At 42.8% G+C, this 22536-nt stretch overlaps 1 protein-coding gene across 1 annotated transcript in view; it reads left to right on the forward strand.

Moving 5' to 3' along the window:
• Skor2 (SKI family transcriptional corepressor 2) overlaps positions 1–10586 on the forward strand; it is a 43731-nt gene extending 33145 nt beyond the window's left edge. The window contains 2 exon segments of the mRNA NM_001447184.1: positions 4849–4914; positions 9821–10586. Of these exon segments, the coding sequence (NP_001434113.1) occupies positions 4849–4911 (63 nt within the window). The 3' untranslated portion in view covers positions 4912–4914; positions 9821–10586.
• The last annotated feature ends 11950 nt before the right edge of the window (positions 10587–22536 follow it).

The raw sequence follows: 22536 nt of genomic DNA on the forward strand, positions 1-22536 counted from the left end.
GAGTTGATTTGGGGCAGGAAGGACCCATTATGGAATTCTTCTACCTAACTTTAGAAATAACACAACAGGCTCGATGTTGTTTGCACAATCTGGTTCCTTATTCAGCTTTCTGTATCTGTAAGGCAGCCGAGGGGATGTCTTCAGAGAATCCAGGAAGATTATCAAGAAGTGACAAAGTGTCACTCTCTCATTTGCTCTCCTGGCTTTAGTCCAATGATCTCTCTTTACATAAATGTGGTTGCGAACTTTGCCTCCTGGTAACGAAGTAAACCTCTGTGGCCATTTCATATTCAAAGTCTATGTCACAGAATACACACTCTTTTCTCAGATGAAGTAAAAACCTAGCCTAACTTGCAATCCTGGAGAATTAAAAATAAATTAGGGGCTGGGGATTTAGCTCAGTGGTAGAGCGCTTACCTAGGAAGCGCAAGGCCCTGGGTTCGGTCCCCAGCTCCGAAAAAAAGAACCAAAAATAAATAAATAAATAAATAAATAAATAAATAAATTAATTAATTAATTAATTAATTAAAACCATCATATTTGGGTAATGGTTCCTGTACACGCACAGCACATTTCTTCTGCATTGTTACACGGCGTTCCTATTCAAAACACTTCCATGGAAAGCATCTCGGGTGTCATTGCCATAAAAAGAAAATTATGAATTTCTTTGGTTCCTACATTTTTAGATCCTCTGCTGACTGTAATTCCTGTTCCTTCTTATTCCAGTTTGTTGAATACAAACTTGTAATGGATATACAGTCAAATGATGGAGTCTCCTTGTGCATTTATAAACGAGTGTGTATATATCAGGATGTTAGCACTAAAGCACATGCAGAATTAGCTTACTTAACACTTATAAATGGCCACGAGCTAACTCTTAAAATAATACTGAAAATTTGAATTTTCTACTACTTGTGTGGAAAAAAAAAATAAACTCTGCCATCCCTGTTCTGAGTTTTCAAATGCTTAAAGTGTTTCTTCATGAAGCTAGATTTATTTCTACAAAAGAGCAGGCATTTCTCTACTTATGAGCCAAATCCAAAACCCTTAAAATTTAGCAAGTTTGTGAAAATGTTAAGTGTTTAGCATAATAAGAGACAGGATCTCGAGGAGAGTGTGTTTAATTTTAAAAAGTAAAATACATTGTCTATTAGGGTTGGAAAGAAAGTGAAGGTGTTCTACTCAGTACGTAACCTTTTAACTGAAATAGACTTAAGTCCTGGAAAAATGTAATGATTTATAGCAGAAACTTGATAAGATTTCTTTTTCATTGTTAATTTGGCAATCGTTCTTTAAGAAAGTACATCTGTAAAAGCAATTATTGTGGGTTTGCCTGAGGTACACTCCTCAAACCCCAAGATCTTCAAGAATGCTGTCAGTTACCAGTACAGAGCACCCCATCCATCCAGGGCTAGACCCAGACTTAGCCCCTGAACCTGTCTGACAGCAAGGCTTAGAAGAGATGCCACAAATGCTCCAGTCTTGAAGTGCCCTCTGCTGTTGTCATAGAAAGCTGCAGTCACACGCAGCTGGGGAAACGGAAGTGCCCCACCAAAAGCCTTCAATTAAAACTACATTCAGGCGACAAATTTAGTATTGACGTTTCATTCATAATAAACTTGTAAAATCAGCTTACCGCTTCCCTGTGATGGGAACATGGCAGCTCTTTCCTGAGGAACTGCAAGCACTTCTGAGCCAGCTCCTAAGTGAGAACACAGCCTCTGTGTGACAGCCATCCTTCCTTGGATGTTGTCTAGTGTTCCTTGGGAGGAGAACTGGACCAAATTTCCATAAAAGACAGAACTGTTCCCGTCTTGTATTTTTACAAAACGATTCCCAGAGACATTGAGCGGCTTTGCTTTTGTGGCTAAGTATATGTGTTAGGGAGGTCCTTGCAAGCCTCGATGAAAATCTGAACTTCCATAGAAGCTTCTGTCAGACTCTTCTGTACAGACAGACTCTGACCTTTTCCCACTGGTGTTCAAGTGCCCTGTGTCTTAACAATGACTCCATTGTCCCTCCATTGTGGGGCATTCTGCTCATGTTTCCAGCTTCCAGATATTGACTCTCCTGAGTGTCTGAACTCAAACCAACTGTCCTTTGGCACAAACTAGAAAGATATCTTTTATGGTATGACACCAATGCTTTTGACCTCTTAGGGTCATCGGAGAAGACCTAAGTTCTCTATCCAGACCTTGTATTTCCACACTGGTCAAAATGAAAAGGGAGCTTTCGTACGTCCTGCACTAGGCTTCCATGGGCCTAAGTAGTTCAACAGCTCCCCTAGAATACGAAGTTCCCAAGTCAGGAGTGTTTGCTGACGTCTGTAAATCCAGTATTGTGTTCTATAGAGTCTGAGAAACCATCAATTGAACAAGATACTGTTGCCTAATAATTCACAGAGGGAAAAAAGCTTCTGACTGTAATTCTAATACACCATCGATCACCACACGCCCAATTTCAGAGATGTAAAAATGTTCTGGGGAAAGTGTGCCTTGGACTCCGTAAACTAGTATAGATGTAAGGAACAAGTGGGCCGTGTGATAATCTTTATTTATCATTTCTGATTCAGGGCCAGACGTGCTTGCTCTTTGTCCTTGCCTTGCCTGGCTTTATTTTATCCTTGTTCCTAAGATGCTCACATTGGAACCTGCATTTGTTTGAGGACAACTCCCCATGGCCATCTAAAGTCTAACCCGGAGCTCTGAGATTCTGGTGCTGTCGTCTGGAGATAGCCCCTGTCTTTCCTAGCTAGAGGAATATGAGCAAGGGAGGGGAAGAAGGAGAGTGGAGGGGAGGAGCCATGAAAGGGGAGAGGGGAGATTTGGCTGACAGTAGCGTCATTCCTGCAGTTTTCTCTGGGTTAGCATGTGGTTTACTCACTTCGGTGAGTAGTCCAGGATGCTGTGACTTTCTCCCCTACACTGCCCAGCACTTAACTTGCCCCTATAATGTCCTGCAGTATCTGATTCTCGTTTTAAATACCCTTCGTAAACAAGAAAGTGAAGTGAGTATGTCTTACTGTTAACTTAGCTTACCCAGAGGTTTATATCAGATCTTGCTATCCTAAATAATAAAACTCCATTCAAGACTCTCATACTGTATAACTTACAAGAGAGGTCACCCAGATCCTTTGTTATCTACAGCCTACACCAAAATGGAAAGTCTCCATTCAAGGGTGTCTCTGAATGACAGGTATAAGATAACCTCCCATGAGAAGAGGTGACTTGTGTCTCTATCTAACTGCCCTTGTCATAGCCACCTAGATGGTCTCGGCCCACATCCTACATTATGAGAGGAACACTGAACACTTTATGCCATTGTGTGTTTCGCTAATTTCAGCACTGCTACCTGCGCGTTATCAGATGTGCTCCTGATTCAAAATGTCAAGGTGCTTATTTTTATCTTCTTTTTGTCCATTAGGACACTGCCCGATTCAAGTGACCAGTTTTATAGCAAAATGGCCCTGCTTATCTTAGTCACCGCAGGCAGCATTGTCATCTCACGGTCTCTTTCTATTGATAAAGGTCCATGTGTGGACCCATGAGTGGAAAGAATAAAGTCAACATCCAGTAAAAGGCTGGGAGTGACGAAATCCATTAATGACATGTTAAAATATTCCACAGCCAAGCACAGTGGTGCACACATAGAGTTCTAGTACTTGGGAAGCTGAGGGATCACAAGTTCAATTCAGCCTGAGCTGTAAAGAAAAGAAGGAAGAAAGATGAGGGAGGGAAGGAGAGAGAGAGGAGGAGGGAGGGAAGTATTATCTAAGTGAAGGAAAATTATTATATTTTTCCTCTTACTACTTGTATGTAACAACTATCTTTTGGGTTACATTCCGAAAGACTGAGTATTGAGGCTGGAGAGTTCACTCAGCTGTTAAGATCACTGGCTGCTCTTTCAAAGGACCCAGGTTCAATTCCCAGCACCTACATGGTAGCTCACAACGGTCTATAACTATTACCAGGAGTCTGACACCTCCATCTGCCTTCCACAGCACTGCATGAAGTCGATGTGCACACACACACACACACACACACACACACACACACACGTGCGGGCAAAACAATCATGCACACAAAATAAAAATAAATAAAATATCAAAAGAGGGGGCTGGGCATTTGTTTCCTCAAATGTAACAGAGATGCAAATTTAGAGTCCTAAATTTAACCTCATAATGATGCGGGCAGGTAGCACAATGGCAGAGTTGCCTGACCGGGGTCAGTATAAAAGCAGGTGTAAATAATGTATGTGTCTGCTCTCGGCCATTTGGATTTTCTAATGACAAGTCGCATATCAAATGTGATAGGCTTCCATTCACAACCCACTCTTGAGACTCACCCCCAAGTCCCTCCAGATAGAATGAACCACGTCTCCCATTCAGTGCGGTTATTTCTAGCTCTTCTTATCAGTAATTGAGAATTCACCCGCAGTAATAATTTATGTTTAGCCTTCTTCGTGATTCACAACGATAGCATGTTTTTATAAAGAAAACACTCTAATTAAACCGATCGCCTTGAACTAGTTTGTAATCACATTCATCTTTTGTGACGTTGGACCTATTTCAACACTGTAACTCACTTGTCAAATGCTAATAATACCAACCATTAATACCCTTTAAAAAGAAAATGCCTCATATTAACCTCAGTGATCTGTAGCAGCAATCCGGTTTGTCGTTGCCTGTGAGTAGCTTTTCCGATGCTGCACCCCAGCATGCTCACACTGCTGAGCGGAGGGAGCTCTCCTCTCTGCAGGAAAGATCCACTGGCATTGTTAAGGGGAGTGAAGGGTCTCCCCTCAGCTTCTGTCTCCAGCTTGAAGGCCTTGCTTGTTTCTGTCTTACAGATCCCCTATGCAGCGAGCTTGATCAGGAAAGAGAAGCTTGGCGCCCATCTCAGCAAAAGCTAAAAGGTGAGATTGCCAGCAGAAGCAGGTTTTCTCAATAATCCTTCCTGCCAGTGCTGGGGTGTTTGTTTATTGAGGTGTTGGTAATAGCCCGCCCGAGGGGTTGAGGAAGTTGTATGGAGTGTTTAAGTCAATGTAGCAAATGTGTTTGTCATCCCAGGCTCTGACTTCCGAAATGAACGGCTAAGGACTTCCTAGAAATGACATGACAAACTCCAAAATGTGAAAACGTCTCTATTCCTGTCTTCAGAAACAATAATCATTCTGTTCTGATGTGTCTTTCTCTGTGGGAGTCTCTCTGCCCCCCTGAAACAATGGCAGTGTGTCATCTCTCACCAATGTCACCAAAGTCTTCCCGAGTTTGACTCTCGGTGAGTCACTAGCCATGGTGACATGAACTGAGGAGTAAAATAGACTAGGGAGACTTTCTGTCCAGGGAATAGTGAGTTGGCCTCTCCCTACACCAAAACAGTTCTCTCAAATGAAACCAGCTTCAAGGTCACATTCCTGGCAACAATTTAAAAAGACAAAAATCTAAACGTAAGGGAAAGCAGGCAGTGAGAATTCTCTGATTACAGTCAAAGCATGCCCAAGAATTTCAGAAACAGCCTTTGAAGACTTTCGAGGAAGACACACCTGTTAATTGGAATTGTAAGCCTGCAAAAAACGTAAAGCACAATTGTTTCTGTGAAAATAGGATGACGTAAGGGTCAGAATTTCTGAGTCAGGGCAAGTCCAGGGTATGCGTGCATGCGCATGCATGTGGAAGTTTGTGTGTGCGTGCGTGTGCACGTGTGTGCGTGTGTGTGTGTGTGTGTGTGTGTGTGTGCATGTATGTAACTATGCATGACCACCTGTCCATGCAGAATGTGGAGGCCTGAAGTCAATGCTGGGCTGTCTTCCTATATTGGTCCCTATCTTACTTTTTGATTCAGTATCTTCACTGAAACCGGAAGTTACCACTTCAGCTAGACTAGCGGCAGCAAGCTACCCTGATCCACCAGTCTCTACCCATCCCCTCGCCCCAGCACTTGAGTTACAGACATGGGCCACCAGACCCAGGTTTTCTCTCTTAAGTACAGGAGGATCAGAGCTCAAGTCCTTGCACTTCACCTACCGAGCCACCTCCCAAGGCTCGGGGTAGCGTTTCCTCCTGCTCTGGGCAAGAGGTGCATTTTATCCACTCCCTTCAGAAGGGGTGAGACATCATGTTTTTAACTCGATAGAGTCTATATGGGAGGAAAATCCTGACAAAGGAGGTCCATTGTTCTTCCTCTTGCCCGTGAGCACTTCTCTTCTCCCCACTGTGCATCTACCACAGGCGGATGGCTGGCCCTGCCGCCAACTCTTTCAGGAGTTTATTTCAGTATTTGCTTTGATAATGATAACGTCACATTTCATCTGTCTCTCCAAATCCTGTGAAACACTCCTAGGCTGTCTCTTCATTCCGTACACGGGGAAATGAAACACAGAGAGGGGAGAAGTAACATTTTCTATCTGTGTTACCAAGCTAGGAGGAAGTGCCAAGGCACACAGCCTTAGATAGACACAATGTTGTCTACTCCATCCTGGTCACTTTGTTCTCAGCAGAGATTAAAGTAAAAGTATCCTGTCCAATCTCCATAAAGCGAAACTCAAAGGTTCCTGTGAGTTTGACTCTCAACTGAAATATTTTTACTAAGTCTGATGTTGACTTGTTGGGTTTCTTTCCAGTCTGTGGTAGAGAGAGTCGGTACTACTAAAGTGAATGAGAATTGCTTTATGGTGTGCAGATTCCTCTTAAATCAGGATATCAAGGTAATCAAGAGAAGAACAACCCAAATGAGTGGTAATAGGTACTGAAAATGCCAAACTAATTTTCTTTGAATCATGGAAAAATATTAACATGAGTGTTTAAAAATAACCTTCCTATGACACTCATTTGGCAATTATGACGTCCAATAAATGGCGAAGTCTGCCGTCAAAATGGAGTCAGGATTTGCAAGATAAGTTTGCTTTAAGTTTCAAGCATTCGATGATGATAATCTTGCCTCGCTCCCAGCCAGTTTCTCCCATGTCCTGCCCCCAACATGAGTTGATTTTGCATATTTGTGAGCCTGACATAAAAGATATTGTATTGGATGTTTGACTCCGTGTTTGCGAGACTCATCCATCAGAGGGTGGCTTGATGCATGTGTAGGAACTTCAATGAGTCTTTCTTCCTTTCCCTCCCATCCTATCTTCCCTGCTTGTCCCAAAAGCCCGTCTTGCACCTACACAGTGACTCTCACAGTTGTGAAATCTCTGCCAGCGGCGTAGCGCATGGCTGTGCCACGGTGGGGAGAGAGATTGATTTATGCTTAGTAACTAATGCTTCCCCCCTTGCTGTTTTTGTCTCCATCCTTGCAGACAACAGGGATCTCTCTAAGTAGACCCTGGTGCTTTGGGAAGATTAGCGGTTACTTAACTGCTTAGCTAACCCAGCCAAGCAGAGAATGACGACCGTGTTGTTAGTCTCAGACTTTCGGTGTGTAGAGCCTGTGAGGAGTTACCCCAAGAGAGATTACAAGATAAAAATCATTACACCGGGGGAGAGAATGGTTCTGTCTTCCTGAGTGACCACAGGTTTCCAAATTAGGGCCTAATGCATTAGCATCTTATGCAAGAGTGACCCTTAAGGTAGTGTTCATGCCACCCAGTGGATTCCAATATGAATATTAAGGGGAGGAAGCTTTTCAAAACCACAGGCAATCCATTTAATAAGCCCAGCAACATATTGCTGCTCCACAAATCTTCTTTGGCCCTCTGTGAGAACATAGGAAATTCCATGGTGTGTCAAATTAAAGTGTCTACCCAGGCCGGCACAGTAGCTGTAATTCCAGCAGAAGAGCCAAGTTAGCCATATTAGCATCGAGCTCACAGTTGAGGCACAGGCACGGAACACTCTTAACTCTCCGTTAATATATTCATTATCAGTGGATTTATTTAAAGCCTTTCTTCAACCTAGGCGCCTGTCCCCTTTGGGGCAATGAATTCTATGTGCTTAGAAGCCAGCTGTGTGGAGGGTAGTTTAGTTTATTTATCTCTAAAACATCTACTAAAACAAGCCCCATTAGATTAGGCACTGTTCTGCTTGGCTAGTCTGTTGTATTGAGAGCTCAGGAAAGCAAGGAGAGAGAAACATGTCCAAGGGTTACGTGTAGATTCTTAGCTGGGCCCTTCTAAACATTTCCTGTGTTATGTGTGTGTGTGTGTATGTGTGTGTGTGCCTGTGCCTGTGTGTGTGTGTTTGTGTGTGCACGTGTGTGTGTGTGTGTGTATGTGTGTGTGTGTCCTGGGCCCTTCTAAACATTTCCTGTGTTATGTGCGTGTGTGTGTGCGTGTGTGTGTGCCTGTGCCTGTGTGTGTGTGTATGTGTGTGTTTGTGTGTGCACGTGTGTGTGTGTGTGTGTGTGTCCAAGAGTTACATGTGGATACTTAGCTGGGCGCTTCCCTGGTGTGTGTGTGTGTGTGTGTGTGTGTGTGTGTGTGTGTGTGTGTGTGTGCATCCTGTATGTATGTGCACTATGCATGTGCAGGAGTTCACAGAGGTCAAAAGTGTCATCCTGAAGTTAAAGATGGCTGTGAGTCTTCTCACTGCTGGATAGTGAACCCTGTCCTCTGGAAGAGAAGTTAAGTGCTCTCAACTACTGAGCCCACCTCTGTAGCCTCTGGGCCCATCTTTAACTTCAGAATCACTTCTGGTATTCTTCTTTGTCTGGAACTATTGCTCTGACCAGCTGCTGTGTAGACCTCAGTATAACCTACCTGGAATCTCTACCCCAAATAGAAACTGTTACAATGTCAGCATTGATGTAATTATCACTGTTTATTTTTTTAATTACCTTCATACTTTTGCAAGTTGTCATTCGACACCAGGAAATAATTAAATTGTTTTACGTAGGTGGGAAATGTGTCACAGGACAGCTCATTCACAGTGGCACACTGCTCTCCGAGCTATAATGATAACATCTACCGTTACTTTAGTAGTGACTGTGCCAGATCCAGAACCAAATGGAGTTTGCTCTATTACCTTTGTGGCTCACAGCTCCGTAAGGTAGATGCTGCTAAGTCTGTAAGGTAGATCCCGTTTCAGCCCCTATTTCACAGATTCAAACACTGAAGCTTAGGGAGGTCACATAGCTGGCAATTGCAAATGCCAGGATCCACAGTCCTTGTCTGTTTGACTTCCTTGGATACTAGAACTGCTGAGGAACAGACAGGACACTAAATATTACCGCAGTGTAATCCTGCACAATGGCTTTGGCTTTGCTGTTGTCTACGCATCATAGAAGGGCGGGGTCTCTTCTCGGTCTGCAGCCCTGAAGGTCACTCTTGCATCCCAGGCTTCTGCTGAATTCTTTCTCCTACTCTAAAAGGCTGCTTTCATTTTTTTTTTAAGTTTTCCTTTATTTTGAATTATGCAGATACAAAGATACGAAGCACACTTACATTTAAAAAATGTATCCAGGTCAGCAAAGTGCTTGCTTCACCAACATAAGGGCCTGAGTTTGGATGCCTCTCAATCATACAGCCCCGTGTTTCTGAACCCCCCAGCACTGGTAAAGCAGAAACAAGGGTATCCCCAGAGCTTGCTAGTCATCCAGCCTAGCTAAATCAGAGACCCCAGGTTCACCCTGCCTCAAAAAAAGTGAGGTAGGAAGGCACCAACATTGACCTGTGACTTCCACATACATACTCAGAAGCATGCATGTACTCTTGTGTGCATACATACACAACAACCTATATGTGTACATATACAACACACACACACACACACACACTTATTTGAAATGTATTGAAACTAATAAAAATATCTCCTCCATCATTTTAGCTGTTCTCACTATCTGGTCGTGTTACGCTTAGGTTGTCATGTGCTTTTGCTTTCTCCCAGGCGACATACCCACTTACCTACGTTCTGTAAGATACGACCCACCACTGAGCACTTCGGACCTAGCAGAAAGAGGAGCTGCAAACTGACGGGGCCTGGGCCTCAGAACCAGGTTCGAGAGAAGCCAAGGACAAGTGACCTCGAGGCAGCATGGGCGACCATGTAAAATAGACTGTGGCGGTCATTCATTAGGAGGGGGGAGGGGGGGAGCCAACCAGAGCGGTCGATGCTTGTCACATCTTTTGGTGGAACCAAAGTTGGAATATTTGTGTTTTTAAAGCATAGCTGATCCCAGAGGGTAGGAGGTGCTAAGTGAGGAACAAATGTTCGTGTGGTCTCCGCAGCGCCATACGACTGTCCTTTGCTTTTCCAGAAGTGATTCGTAGTGGAAAGAAGACAGAAGAGCAATCCTGGGAATGGGGACTTACGGTTAGACAAACCTGCTTTTTCATAGCAAGCTGGACAGACACACACGGCCCCTTCCTCTCTGGTACTTTGCCTGCTGTATGAAGACTGTATTCCTCTGGAAATATTTTACAGTTTAATATTGAGTGTAATTAAGAATATAATCATGTTATCAAAAATGGTATTTAACTCTGTTGTAGTTTCTTTAACATTCATGTGGATAAAAAGTCTATAATAAAAAAAAGCTATGAAGTAATGGATGCGCTCATGTAGTTAAGTGCGTATTTGCTCGGGAGCAACTCAGAAACGAATGCTTTTTAGAGTTATTTTGGCATAAAGTATTTGAATAAATTATTTTTTGAAAGCAGCTTTCCTTCACAGATGATTATTAAAGGTTAGGCTAGCCTGTGATTCCCCTCAACATCTGGGGGCCAATCCATGACCTTAGAATCTCTCCAGTTCCTGGCAGACTTGGTGACGGGGTGAGCGTCATGGCTTCCTCGTCACTGTGATGTTAAATCCAAACCCATATAATAGTTTTATGCTGAAAATGCCTTTCAGATGCAATAAACAGAAGAGGCGAAATGTGACCCTTTGCAGAAATACTTTCTAAGGTAGTTCTGGGTCCACCATGGATGACTTCCCAGCTCGAAGCTGCCAAAGGCTCCCCTGACTGAAGATGCTCCCCACTATTGGCGCTTCTTGGCGGACTTTAAAGGATATTTAAAAGGCATCACCATGGGGCTGGAGAAACAATGGCCACTTCTCTCACAGATGACACAAATGTAGCTCCCAACACCTCACATCCAGTGACTCACAGCTGCCCGTCCAGCCCCTTCACACACACAAAGTAGAGGAGGAGGAAAATTAATTTTTAAAAGTATACACTCATGATATTTAATACTTTACACAGCAGCTCTGTTATCGCGCCCTCTCTTCCCAACTCCCTCCTGATAGATAAATGTTCTTATCCGTGCTGAAACATGGTGTTGGTTTTCTGGTAACAAACACCTGAAACACATGGACTTATGAAAAAAATAAGAAACTAGGGCTGGAGAAATGTCTCAGAGGTTTAGACAATTGGTCTCCTTGCAGAGGATCTGGAGTAAGAGCTTAGCACCCACAACAGGTGTCTCACAATAGCCTGCACCTCCAGTTCCAGGGTATATGGTGCCCTCTTCTGGCCTGATTGGGCACTGCATGTGTGGTGCACATATATTCAGGCATACACACATACGCTTTAAAAAAAATTTAAAGGAGATTGGGAGATAGCTCAGTGGGTAAAACATTACCTCAGAAGTAATGAAGAACTGAGGCTGGACCTCCAGAACCCACATAAAACCTAGATTGATAGCACGCACCTATCATCCCAGCGCTCCTAAATGAACGGGAGGCAGAGGCAGGAGAATCCTTAAATGCTTGTGGGCTAGTTAGCCTGGTATATGCAGCATGGATGAGACCCTATCTCAAACCAAGATAGAAGATAGGGGCCAATGCTGGAGGTTTTTCTTTAATTGTTGCATGACTACGACTGCATTCACATATGTGAACATAACACAGAGAGAGAGAGAGAGAGAGAGAGAGAGAGAGAGAGAGAGAGAGAGAGAGAGAAGAAAGAGTACTGAAAACTGAAGAATAAAAGATTTACTTTACCTTATAGGTTTCAGCCCATGGTCAGTTGATCTTACAGTCTTTGGGCTGCTGACAAGACATCACACTGTGATTGAAGTATAGAGAGGCACCAGGATGCCAAGAGACAAAAAAGGGAGGCCCAGGTTCCCAGTATTTCACTCCAAGATACACCTCTAATGACCTCACTTCCTCCCACAAGGCTCTGCCCACCACGGCCAGTGACACCTCAGGCTAGTGACTAAAGAGCCAACCATAGCACACGTTATGAAATCTCAAGAAGCCTACCGATTCGTACCTTCTTTCTTGGCTCATGAAGAACAAGAGGCCATGTGAGAGGCAGTGTGAAAATATGGTCCCTGCAGGCTCCTGAGGAAAAGGAAAGAGATGCTGCCATGAAGAATGCCCCTTGAGGGCTGGAGAGATGGCTCAGTGGTTAAGAGCACTGACTGTTCTTCCCGAGGTCCTGAGTTCAAATCCCAGCAACCACATGGTGGCTCACAACCATCTGTAATGAGATCTGATGCCCTCTTCGGGTGTGTCTGAAGACAGCTACAATGTACTCATATAAATAAATAAATAAATAAATAAATAAATAAAGTATTTAAAAAAAAAAGAATGCTTCTTGAAGAATGGCTCTGGGCAGGAGAGAACCCAAGGTAAAACATCGTTCTTTTATTTCTAATCATAGCTTCAAACGTCTCAGTTATTGGCACAGATATCAGCAAATGGTCGTAAAGTAAAGGGGAAATTCGAAGACTATGTCCAAGCCACAACCCTAGCAAAGCTCTGAACTGTCTCAATGGGCACATCTCGTGCAGAGTCCATTTAGCACTTTTACACAGCCGCTCTGGTACCTCACACTCTCTTCCCAACTCCCTCCTGATAGATAGATGCTTTCGTCTGTGCTGAAACAAGGTGTCTGGTTTGAGATGTGCAAAATGGCCTCTGCATTCGAGAATGGAAAACTAGATTGTGGCCTTCCCTCTCTCCCAAAGGCCAGACTCCTCAGGAGTTCCACTGTACAGCTCACCCTGAGTGCTGTAGCATCCTTGCTCCCCCACCCCCACCCCCGGCCTCATTTCTTAAGGTATTTTTATCTAAGTTTCTTTTGCCTTTAAGCACTGGAGCCCAACGGTCCTCCACGCCAACATAAAACAACTCAGCAGAACCCAAAGACCTTGATAGAAAAAAGCACCAAGGAATCCAGCATGTGCTGTGGGAACACGGGCTTTACCCCCACCCAGCTCCTCGCTAAGACGGAGAACACCTCGTCCTCCACGTGGTGGTGTGTGGTGCTTTTAAGCCAGAACAAAAAGAATTTCTTGCTATAACTGGATATGCCTGGGTTGTCTGAGCTGCCTTGTAGAAACCGGCAGGACATCTATCTGCAGCGCTGCAGGGGTGGGGGGGGGGGGCTAAAAATAAAGCTACTCTCTTTGGGAGGACAAATAAGAATCCCTGGCTCTCCAAAATGACAGAAGAGGAATGTCACGCTTTTCTCTTCCGCTATTTTGTCGTGTCCTCATCCAAGGTCAACCCAGATGCTAGCTAAGGAAGAAGACGCTGATACAAATAGTGTCCTCTATTTTAATGCAATTAAGTGATAAGATCAAAAAAGACTGAAACAAAGCAAAGCTTTCAGCACAACTCATAAAGCATCTCCTGTTAACCTGCCGCATCCAGACTTCAGAATGCCCTAATAATTGCTCTTCCGTTTGCCCTGCAGGCAAGGAGAAAGGGTTTCACATCCGGATTTCCTTATGTGGGGCAGTAACTGCAGAAAACAGAGGGAGAACTCTCAACTCCAAAGGGACATTGCCAATCAGAGAAGAGTTCTGCCCTTAAGAAGTAAAGACAGCATGGGTCAAGGGTGTGAAGGGTTGGTGGGATGGTTACTTGGTTACTTTGTTAATTTGATACAATCTAGACTCACCTGGGAAGTTACAATGAGGGATTGTCTAAATCAGGTTGGGCTGTAAGCTGTCTGTGAGGATTGTCTTGGTTCTGTTCTTTAAAATGGAAAAATCAAGGCCCACTATGGGCAGTACCATTCCCTGGGCTTGAGTCCTGGACTGTATAAAAGGAGAAGTGGTGAGCTACATGTAGTCATGCACGAGTTCATTCTCTTTTCTCCTGATTGTGTGTATGATGTGACTAACCACTTCAAGTTCCTCCTCGACTCTCCCACAGTGAGGGACTGCAACCTGGAACTGTAAGCTTAAGAAATTCTTTCTTCCTTAAGTTGGTTTCTGTCAGGGTATTTTATCACAGCCACAGAAATGTGACTAGAACGAGAAGTGTTGGGCCCTACCTTGGGGTGTTTCCCTTCCTCCTGGCTGAGCCTCTTAGCCTGCTATAGCAAGAGTTGTTTACACCCTTGGCAGCTGCTCTTAGCCCCTGATTTGGGGCCAGGACTTCCCATGGCACCCTTCCTCCCCACCGAGCCTTCCTGCTTGTTGTTGTTAAGAAGTTGTTTATGCCCCTGATTGGGCCCGGAACTTTCCACCACACAGACTTTTCCTGTTTTCCTGGTTGGGGATTTTCACCTGCCTTGTTGTTTTCCACAGCTTTTGCCTCGGGTATATAAGGAGATCTCAGTAAAGCCTTGGTGGTACTCTCTAAAAACGGGTGACCCGTGTACGTGTTTTCTTTCAATCCTGCAGACCTATGTCCGATATTCACACACTGGCGGCACAGGCGCTGTCAGAGAAGGGGGAGGGACAGGGAGGGGAGGAGGGAGGGAGGGGGAGAGAGAGAGAGGGAGAGAGAGAGAGAGAGGGAGAGAGAGAGAGATGATGGAGGGCATGCACACACGCCAAGGTGCACATGCAGAGGGCAGAGCGACAACTCTAGAATAGGGTCTCTCTTTCTACCTTGCTGTGGGTCCTGGAGTTTGAACTCAGGTCATCAGGACTCATACAGCAAGCACTTTGCACACTGAGCCGTCTCCCTAGACCCCTTTTCCTTCTGTCTTGGAGTCTATAATGTGAAGGAAGCCATGGCAGCCATTTGGGGCAATGTGGTGATGTGGAAGCTGGAAATGGGACACTAATAGGACACAGGAAGGTAGCAGAAGGCTAAGTCCTTGGCAACTTCTCAGTCACCATTCCAACTCGGGGCTTCCTGTTTCCAGATATTTTCAATATCAGAAATAAATAAGGAAAATGGGGTTACATTCACTTTATATTAGAATAAATGTTATCAGATATTCTCCCAGTTACATGTTTTATAAAAAAAAAAATCGTCCAACCTTACCACACAACTTTAAAAATACGTAAGATTAGCATGCTAGATTTTTTTGTCCATTCAAATGAGCATAGTCCTTTGCTAAGTCCCAGCGAGATGGGTTTACCCAGCTCAGGGTTATTGTTCATTCTCAGCTCCCTTCTAGAACTGCCTCCAGAGTCAGCCTATGAGGAAATCACTTCCAGTGCTTTGATAATCCTTGTATTTCTCCCAGAGTCCTTACCCAGCTAGGTCACATCTCTTCTTCCCAAGATTCACTCTGACTTTAGAACATTTTCACCAATCAGATGTGTGTATCTCAAACTGTGAAGCTTTGCCATTACTGTAGATCTTTTTTTTTTTTTTTTATTAACTTGAGTATTTCTTATATACATTTCGAGTGTTGTTCCCTTCCCCAGTTTCTGGGCAAACATCCTCCCCCCTCCCCTTCCTTATGGGTGTTCCCCTCCTCACCCTCCCCCCATTGCCGACCTCCCCCCAACAGTCTAGTTCACTGGGGGTTCAGTCTTAGCAGGACCCAGGGCTTCCCCTTCCACTGGTGCTCTTACTAGGATATTCATTGCTACCTATGAGGTCAGAGTCCAGGGTCAGTCCATGTATAGTCTTTAGGTAGTGGCTTAGTCCCTGGAAGCTCTGGTTGCTTGGCATTGTTGTACATATGGGGTCTCGAGCCCCTTCAAGCTCTTCCAGTTCTTTCTCTGATTGCTTCAACGGGGGTCCTATTCTCAGTTCAGTGGTTTGCTGCTGGCATTCGCCTCTGTATTTGCTGTATTCTGGCTGTGACTCTCAGGAGCGATCTACATCCGGCTCCTGTCGGCCTGCACGTCTTTGCTTCATCCATCTTGTCTATATGGGTGGCTGTATATGTATGGGCCACATGTGGGGCAGGCTCTGAATGGGTGTTCCTTCTGTCTCTGTTTTAATCTTTGCCTCTCTATTCCCTGCCAAGGGTATTCTTGTTCCCCTTTTAAAGAAGGAGTGAAGCATTCACATTTTGATCATCCGTCTTGAGTTTCATTTGTTCTAGGCATCTAGGGTAATTCAAGCATTTGGGCTAATAGCCACTTATCAATGAGTGCATACCATGTATGTCTTTCTGAGATTGGGTTAGCTCACTCAGGATGATATTTTCCAGTTCCAACCATTTGCCTACGAATTTCATAAAGTCATTGTTTTTGATAGCTGAGTAATATTCCATTGTGTAGATTACCACATTTTCTGTATCCATTCCTCTGTTGAAGGGCATCTGAGTTCTTTCCAGCTTCTGGCTACTATAAATAAGGCTGCGATGAACATAGTGGAGCACGTGTCTTTTTTATATGTTGGGGCATCTTCTGGGTATATGCCCAAGAGAGGTATAGCTGGATCCTCAGGCAGTTCAATGTCCAATTTTCTGAGGAACCTCCAGACTGATTTCCAGAATGGTTGTACCAGTCTGCAATCCCACCAACAATGGAGGAGTGTTCCTCTTTCTCTGCATCCTCACCAGCATTTGCTGTCACCTGAGTTTTTTTATCTTAGCCATTCTCACTGGCGTGAGGTGAAATCTCAGGGTTGTTTTGATTTGCATTTCCCTTATGACTAAAGATGTTGAACATTTCTTTAGGTGTTTCTCAGCTATTCGGCATTCCTCAGCTGTGAATTCTTTGTTTAGCTCTGAACCCCATTTTTTAATAGGGTTATTTGTCTCCCTGCGGTCTAACTTCTTGAGTTCTTTGTATATTTTGGATATAAGGCCTCTATCTGTTGTAGGATTGGTAAAGATCTTTTCCCAATCTGTTGGTTGCCGTTTTGTCCTAATCACAGTGTCCTTTGCCTTACAGAAGCTTTGCAGTTTTATGAGATCCCATTTGTCGATTCTTGATCTTAGAGCATAAGCCATTGGTGTTTTGTTCAGGAAATTTTTTCCAGTGCCCATGTGTTCCAGATGCTTCCCTAGTTTTTCTTCTATTAGTTTGAGTGTGTCTGGTTTGATGTGGAGGTCCTTGATCCACTTGTACTTAAGCTTTGTACAGGGTGATAAGCATGGATCGATCTGCATTCTTCTACATGTTGACCTCCAGTTGAACCAGCACCATTTGCTGAAAATGCCATCTTTTTTCCATTGGATGGTTTTGGCTCCTTTGTCAAAAATCAAGTGACCATAGGTGTGTGGGTTCATTTCTGGGTCTTCAATTCTATCTGGTCTATCTGTCTGTCTCTGTACCAATACCATGCAGTTTTTATCACTATTGCTCTGTAATACTGCTTGAGTTCAGGGATAGTGATTCCCCCTGAAGTCCTTTTATTGTTGAAGATAGTTTTAGCTATCCTGGGTTTTTTGTTATTCCAGATCAATTTGCAAATTGTTCTGTCTAACTCTTTGAAGAATTGGATTGGTATTTTGATGGGGATTGCATTGAATCTGTAGATCGCTTTTGGTAAAATGGCCATTTTTACTATATTAATCCTGCCAATCCATGAGCATGGGAGATCTTTCCATTTTCTGAGGTCTTCAATTTCTTTCTTCAGTGTCTTGAAGTTCTTATTGTACATATCTTTTACTTGCTTGGATAAAGTCACACCGAGGTACTTTATATTATTTGGGTCTATTATGAAGGGTGTCGTTTCCCTAATTTCTTTCTCGGCTAGTTTCTCTTTTGTATAGAGGAAGGCTACTGATTTATTTGAGTTAATTTTATACCCAGCCACTTTGCTGAAGTTGTTTTTCAGCTTTAGTAGTTCTCTGGTGGAACTTTTGGGATCACTTAAATATACTATCATATCATCTGCAAAGAGTGATATTTTGACTTCTTCTTTTCCGATCTGTATCCCCTTGACCTCCTTTTGTTGTCTGATTGCTCTGGCTAGAACTTCAAGAACTATAATGAATAAGTAGGGAGAGAGTGGGCAGCCTTGTCTAGTCCCTGATTTTACTGGGATTGCTTCAAGTTTCTCTCCATTTAGTTTAATGTTAGCAACTGGTTTGCTGTATATGGCTTTTACCATGTTTAGGTATGGGCCTTGAATTCCTATTCTTTCCAGGACTTTTATCATGAAGGGGTGTTGAATTTTGTCAAATGCTTTCTCAGCATCTAATGAAATGATCATGTGGTTTTGTTCTTTCAGTTTGTTTATATAATGGATCACGTTGATGGTTTTCCGTATATTAAACCATCCCTGCATGCCTGGGATGAAGCCTACTTGATCATGGTGGATGATTGTTTTGATGTGCTCTTGAATTCGGTTTGCCAGAATTTTATTGAGTATTTTTGCGTCGATATTCATAAGGGAAATTGGTCTGAAGTTCTCTTTCTTTGTTGGGTCTTTGTGTGGTTTAGGTATAAGAGTAATTGTGGCTTCATAGAAGGAATTCGGTAGTGCTCCATCTGTTTCAATTTTGTGGAATAGTTTGGATAATATTGGTATGAGGTCTTCTATGAAGGTCTGATAGAATTCTGCACTAAACCCGTCTGGACCTGGGCTCTTTTTGGTTGGGAGACCTTTAATGACTGCTTCTATTTCCTTAGGAGTTATGGGGTTGTTTAACTGGTTTATCTGTTCCTGATTTAACTTCAGTACCTGGTATCTGTCTAGGAAATTGTCCATTTCCTGAAGATTTTCAAGTTTTGTTGAATATAGGCTTTTATAGTAAGATCTGATGATTTTTTGAATTTCCTCTGAATCTGTAGTTATGTCTCCCTTTTCATTTCTGATTTTGTTAATTTGGACACACTCTCTGTGTCCTCTCGCTAGTCTGGCTAAGGGTTTATCTATCTTGTTGATTTTCTCAAAGAACCAACTTTTGGTTCTGTTGATTCTTTCTATGGACCTTTTTGTTTCTACTTGGTTGATTTCAGCTCTGAGTTTGATTATTTCCTGCCTTCTACTCCTCCTGGGTGTATTTGCTTCTTTTTGTTCTAGAGCTTTTAGGTGTGCTGTCAAGCTGCTGACATATGCTCTTTCCTGTTTCTTTCTGCAGGCACTCAGCGCTATGAGTTTTCCTCTTAGCACAGCTTTCATTGTGTCCCATAAGTTTGGGTATGTTGTACCTTCATTTTCATTAAATTCTAAAAAGTTTTTAATTTCTTTCTTTATTTCTTCCTTGACCAGGTTATCATTGAGTAGAGCATTGTTCAATTTCCACGTATATGTGGGCATTCTTCCCTTATTGTTATTGAAGACCAGTTTTAGGCCGTGGTGGTCCGATAGCACGCATGGGATTATTTCTATCTTTCTGTACCTGTTGAGGCCCGTTTTTTGACCAATTATATAGTCAATTTTGGAGAAAGTACCATGAGGAGCTGAGAAGAAGGTATATCCTTTTGCTTTAGGATAGAATGTTCTATAAATATCTGTTAAGTCCATTTGGCTCATGACTTCTCTTAGTCTGTCTACATCTCTGTTTAATTTCTGTTTCCATGATCTGTCCATTGATGAGAGTGGGGTGTTGAAATCTCCTACTATTATTGTGTGAGGTGCAATGTGTGTTTTGAGCTTTAGTAAGGTTTCTTTTACGTATGCAGGTGCCCTTGTATTTGGGGCATAGATATTTAGGATTGAGAGTTCATCTTGGTGGATTTTTCCTTTGATGAATATGAAGTGTCCTTCCTTATCTTTTTTGATGACTTTTAGTTGAAAATTGATTTTATTTGATATTAGAATGGCTACTCCAGCTTGCTTCTTCCGACCATTTGCTTGGAAAGTTGTTTTCCAGCCTTTCACTCTGAGGTAGTGTCTGTCTTTGTCTCTGAGGTGTGTTTCCTGTAGGCAGCAGAATGCAGGGTCCTCGTTGCATATCCAGTTTGTTAATCTATGTCTTTTTATTGGGGAGTTGAGGCCATTGAAGTTGAGAGATATTAAGGAATAGTGATTATTGCTTCCTGTTATATTCATATTTGGATGTTAGGTTATGTTTGTGTGCTTTTCTTCTCATTGTTTTGTTGCCAAGACGATTAGTTTCTTGCTTCTTCTAGGGTATAGCTTGCCTCCTTATGTTGGGCTTTACCATTTATTATCCTTTGTAGTGCTGGATTTGTAGAAAGATAGTGTGTAAATTTGGTTTTGTCATGGAATATCTTGGTTTCTCCATCTATGTTAATTGAGAGTTTTGCAGGATACAGTAACCTGGGCTGGCATTTGTGTTCTCTTAGGGTCTGTATGACATCAGTCCAGGATCTTCTGGCCTTCATAGTTTCTGGAGAAAAGTCTGGTGTGATTCTGATAGGTCTGCCTTTATATGTTACTTGACCTTTTTCCCTTACTGCTTTTAATATTCTTTCTTTATTTTGTGCGTTTGGTGTTTTGACTATTATGTGACGGGAGGTGTTTCTTTTCTGGTCCAATCTATTTGGAGTTCTGTAGGCTTCTTGTATGCCTATGGGTATCTCTTTTTTTAGGTTAGGGAAGTTTTCTTCTATGATTTTGTTGAAGATATTTACTGGTCCTTTGAGCTGGGAGTCTTCACTCTCTTCTATACCTATTATCCTTATGTTTGATCTTCTCATTGAGTCCTGGATTTCCTGTATGTTTTGGACTAGTAGCTTTTTCCGCTTTACATTATCTTTGACAGTTGAGTCAATGATTTCTATGGAATCTTCTGCTCCTGAGATTCTCTCTTCCATCTCTTGTATTCTGTTGGTGAAGCTTGTATCTACAGCTCCTTGTCTCTTCTTTTGATTTTCTATATCCAGGGTTGTTTCCATGTGTTCTTTCTTGATTGCTTCTATTTCCATTTTTAATTCCTTCATCTGTTTGATTGTGTTTTCCTAGAATTCTTTCAGGGATTTTTGTGACTCCTCTCTATGGGCTTCTACTTGTTTATTTATGATTTCCTGGAATTCTTTCAGGGATTTTTGTGATTCCTCTCTGTAGGCTTCTACTTGTTTGTTAATGTTTTCCTGTGTTTCTCTAAGGGAGTTCTTCACGTCTTTCTTGAAGTCCTCCAGCATCATGATCAAATATGATTTTGAAACTAGATCTTGCTTTTCTGGTGTGTTTGGATATTCCATGTTTGTTTTGATGGGAGAATTGGGCTCCGATGGTGCCATGTAGTCTTGGTTTCTGTTGCTTGGGTTCCTGCGCTTGCCTCTCGCCATCAGATTATCTCTAGTGTTACTTTGTTCTGCTATTTCTGACAGTGGCTAGACTGTCCTATAAGCCTGTGTGTCAGGAGTGCTGTAGACCTGTTTTCCTGTTTTCTTTCAGCCAGTTATGGGGACAGAGTGTTCTGCTTTCGGGCATGTAGTTTTTCCTCTCTACAGGTCTTCAGCTGTTCCTGTGGGCCTGTGTCTGGAGTTCACCAGGCAGGTCACTTGCAGCAGAAAAGTTGGTCTTACCTGTGGTCCCGAGGCTCAAGTTGGCTCTCGGGGTGCTGCCCACGAGCTCTCTGTGGCGGCAGCAACCAGGAAGATCTGCGCCGCCGTACTGTAGATCTTAAAACGAAAGTGTTAGGGTGGGAAAGGGGGTCATCAAAGGCAAAGTGCTAAGTGAGTTTTCTATGTTCCCTTGTCAGCCCCCCCCCCCACTCACTCACTCACTCGTCCTTTGACCCATAGAGTACTTATTTAAGCATGTCTTCCCAATGCTATATTTGCTTCTGGATTTTGAGTTGACTGTGTGGGTGACTATTTTTGAAGGATAAGATATTAAACCTGACACAGAAATTCTGGAAAGACATTTGAAAAAAAAATCACAAAATCTCCAAGTCATCTCCTGCATGTGTATTCTGTGCTAGGTATTCTAATTTTGGAAGAAAGTGGCTACAAACAATTTGCAAAATATTAATCTGAATGTAATGTTTTAGCAGTTACGATGTGCCAGCTTTATGAATAACGAAAACCTAACATCAATTGTCTGAAAGTACTAGTTGCATTTAAAATTATCTATTTAACTAGTAAAGTTCACTTCCAAATCCCCAAGTCTAGTTTTGCAGATATGTAAAGGCCTAAGTATGTAGAAAAAAATTAAACTTCATTTGAAAAATAAACAGTTACGACGGGGCAGACCTTCTATATGGCTACCTACATAAACAGGATAGATCAGGCTGGAGAAGCCATTCCGTTTTCTAGATGGTGTTTCTCTGAGAGTTAACTGCTGCAGAATGAGCTAATCAGGACTTCTAAGGGTTGCAACTATGTCTCCCTTGACAGCAATCTATTGGATATATGTGCAGTTGGTTTTGAAGATTGTTTACCCCAAATAAAAAACTTGTACTAGAACCAAAGGAAGGAAGGAAGGGAGGAAAGAAGGAAGGAAGGAAGAGAAAGTAATGTATCTTAACCATGGATACAATAGGTTTTCTGTTACCTCTAATTACAAACCATTTATTCAGTTTAGGGCCTTGGCTCAGTCCGCAACAGGACTTGCTTACATGATAACATTTTAGAGGATTTTTATGCCGTTTATATCATCCATGAACTTACCGCCTGCCCTTTGACTTGGCCATGGAGTATAAA

This window comes from Rattus norvegicus, chromosome 18, assembly GCF_021556685.1.
Source record: "Rattus norvegicus strain SHRSP/BbbUtx chromosome 18, alternate assembly SHRSP_T2T, whole genome shotgun sequence".
NCBI lineage: Eukaryota > Metazoa > Chordata > Mammalia > Rodentia > Muridae > Rattus > Rattus norvegicus.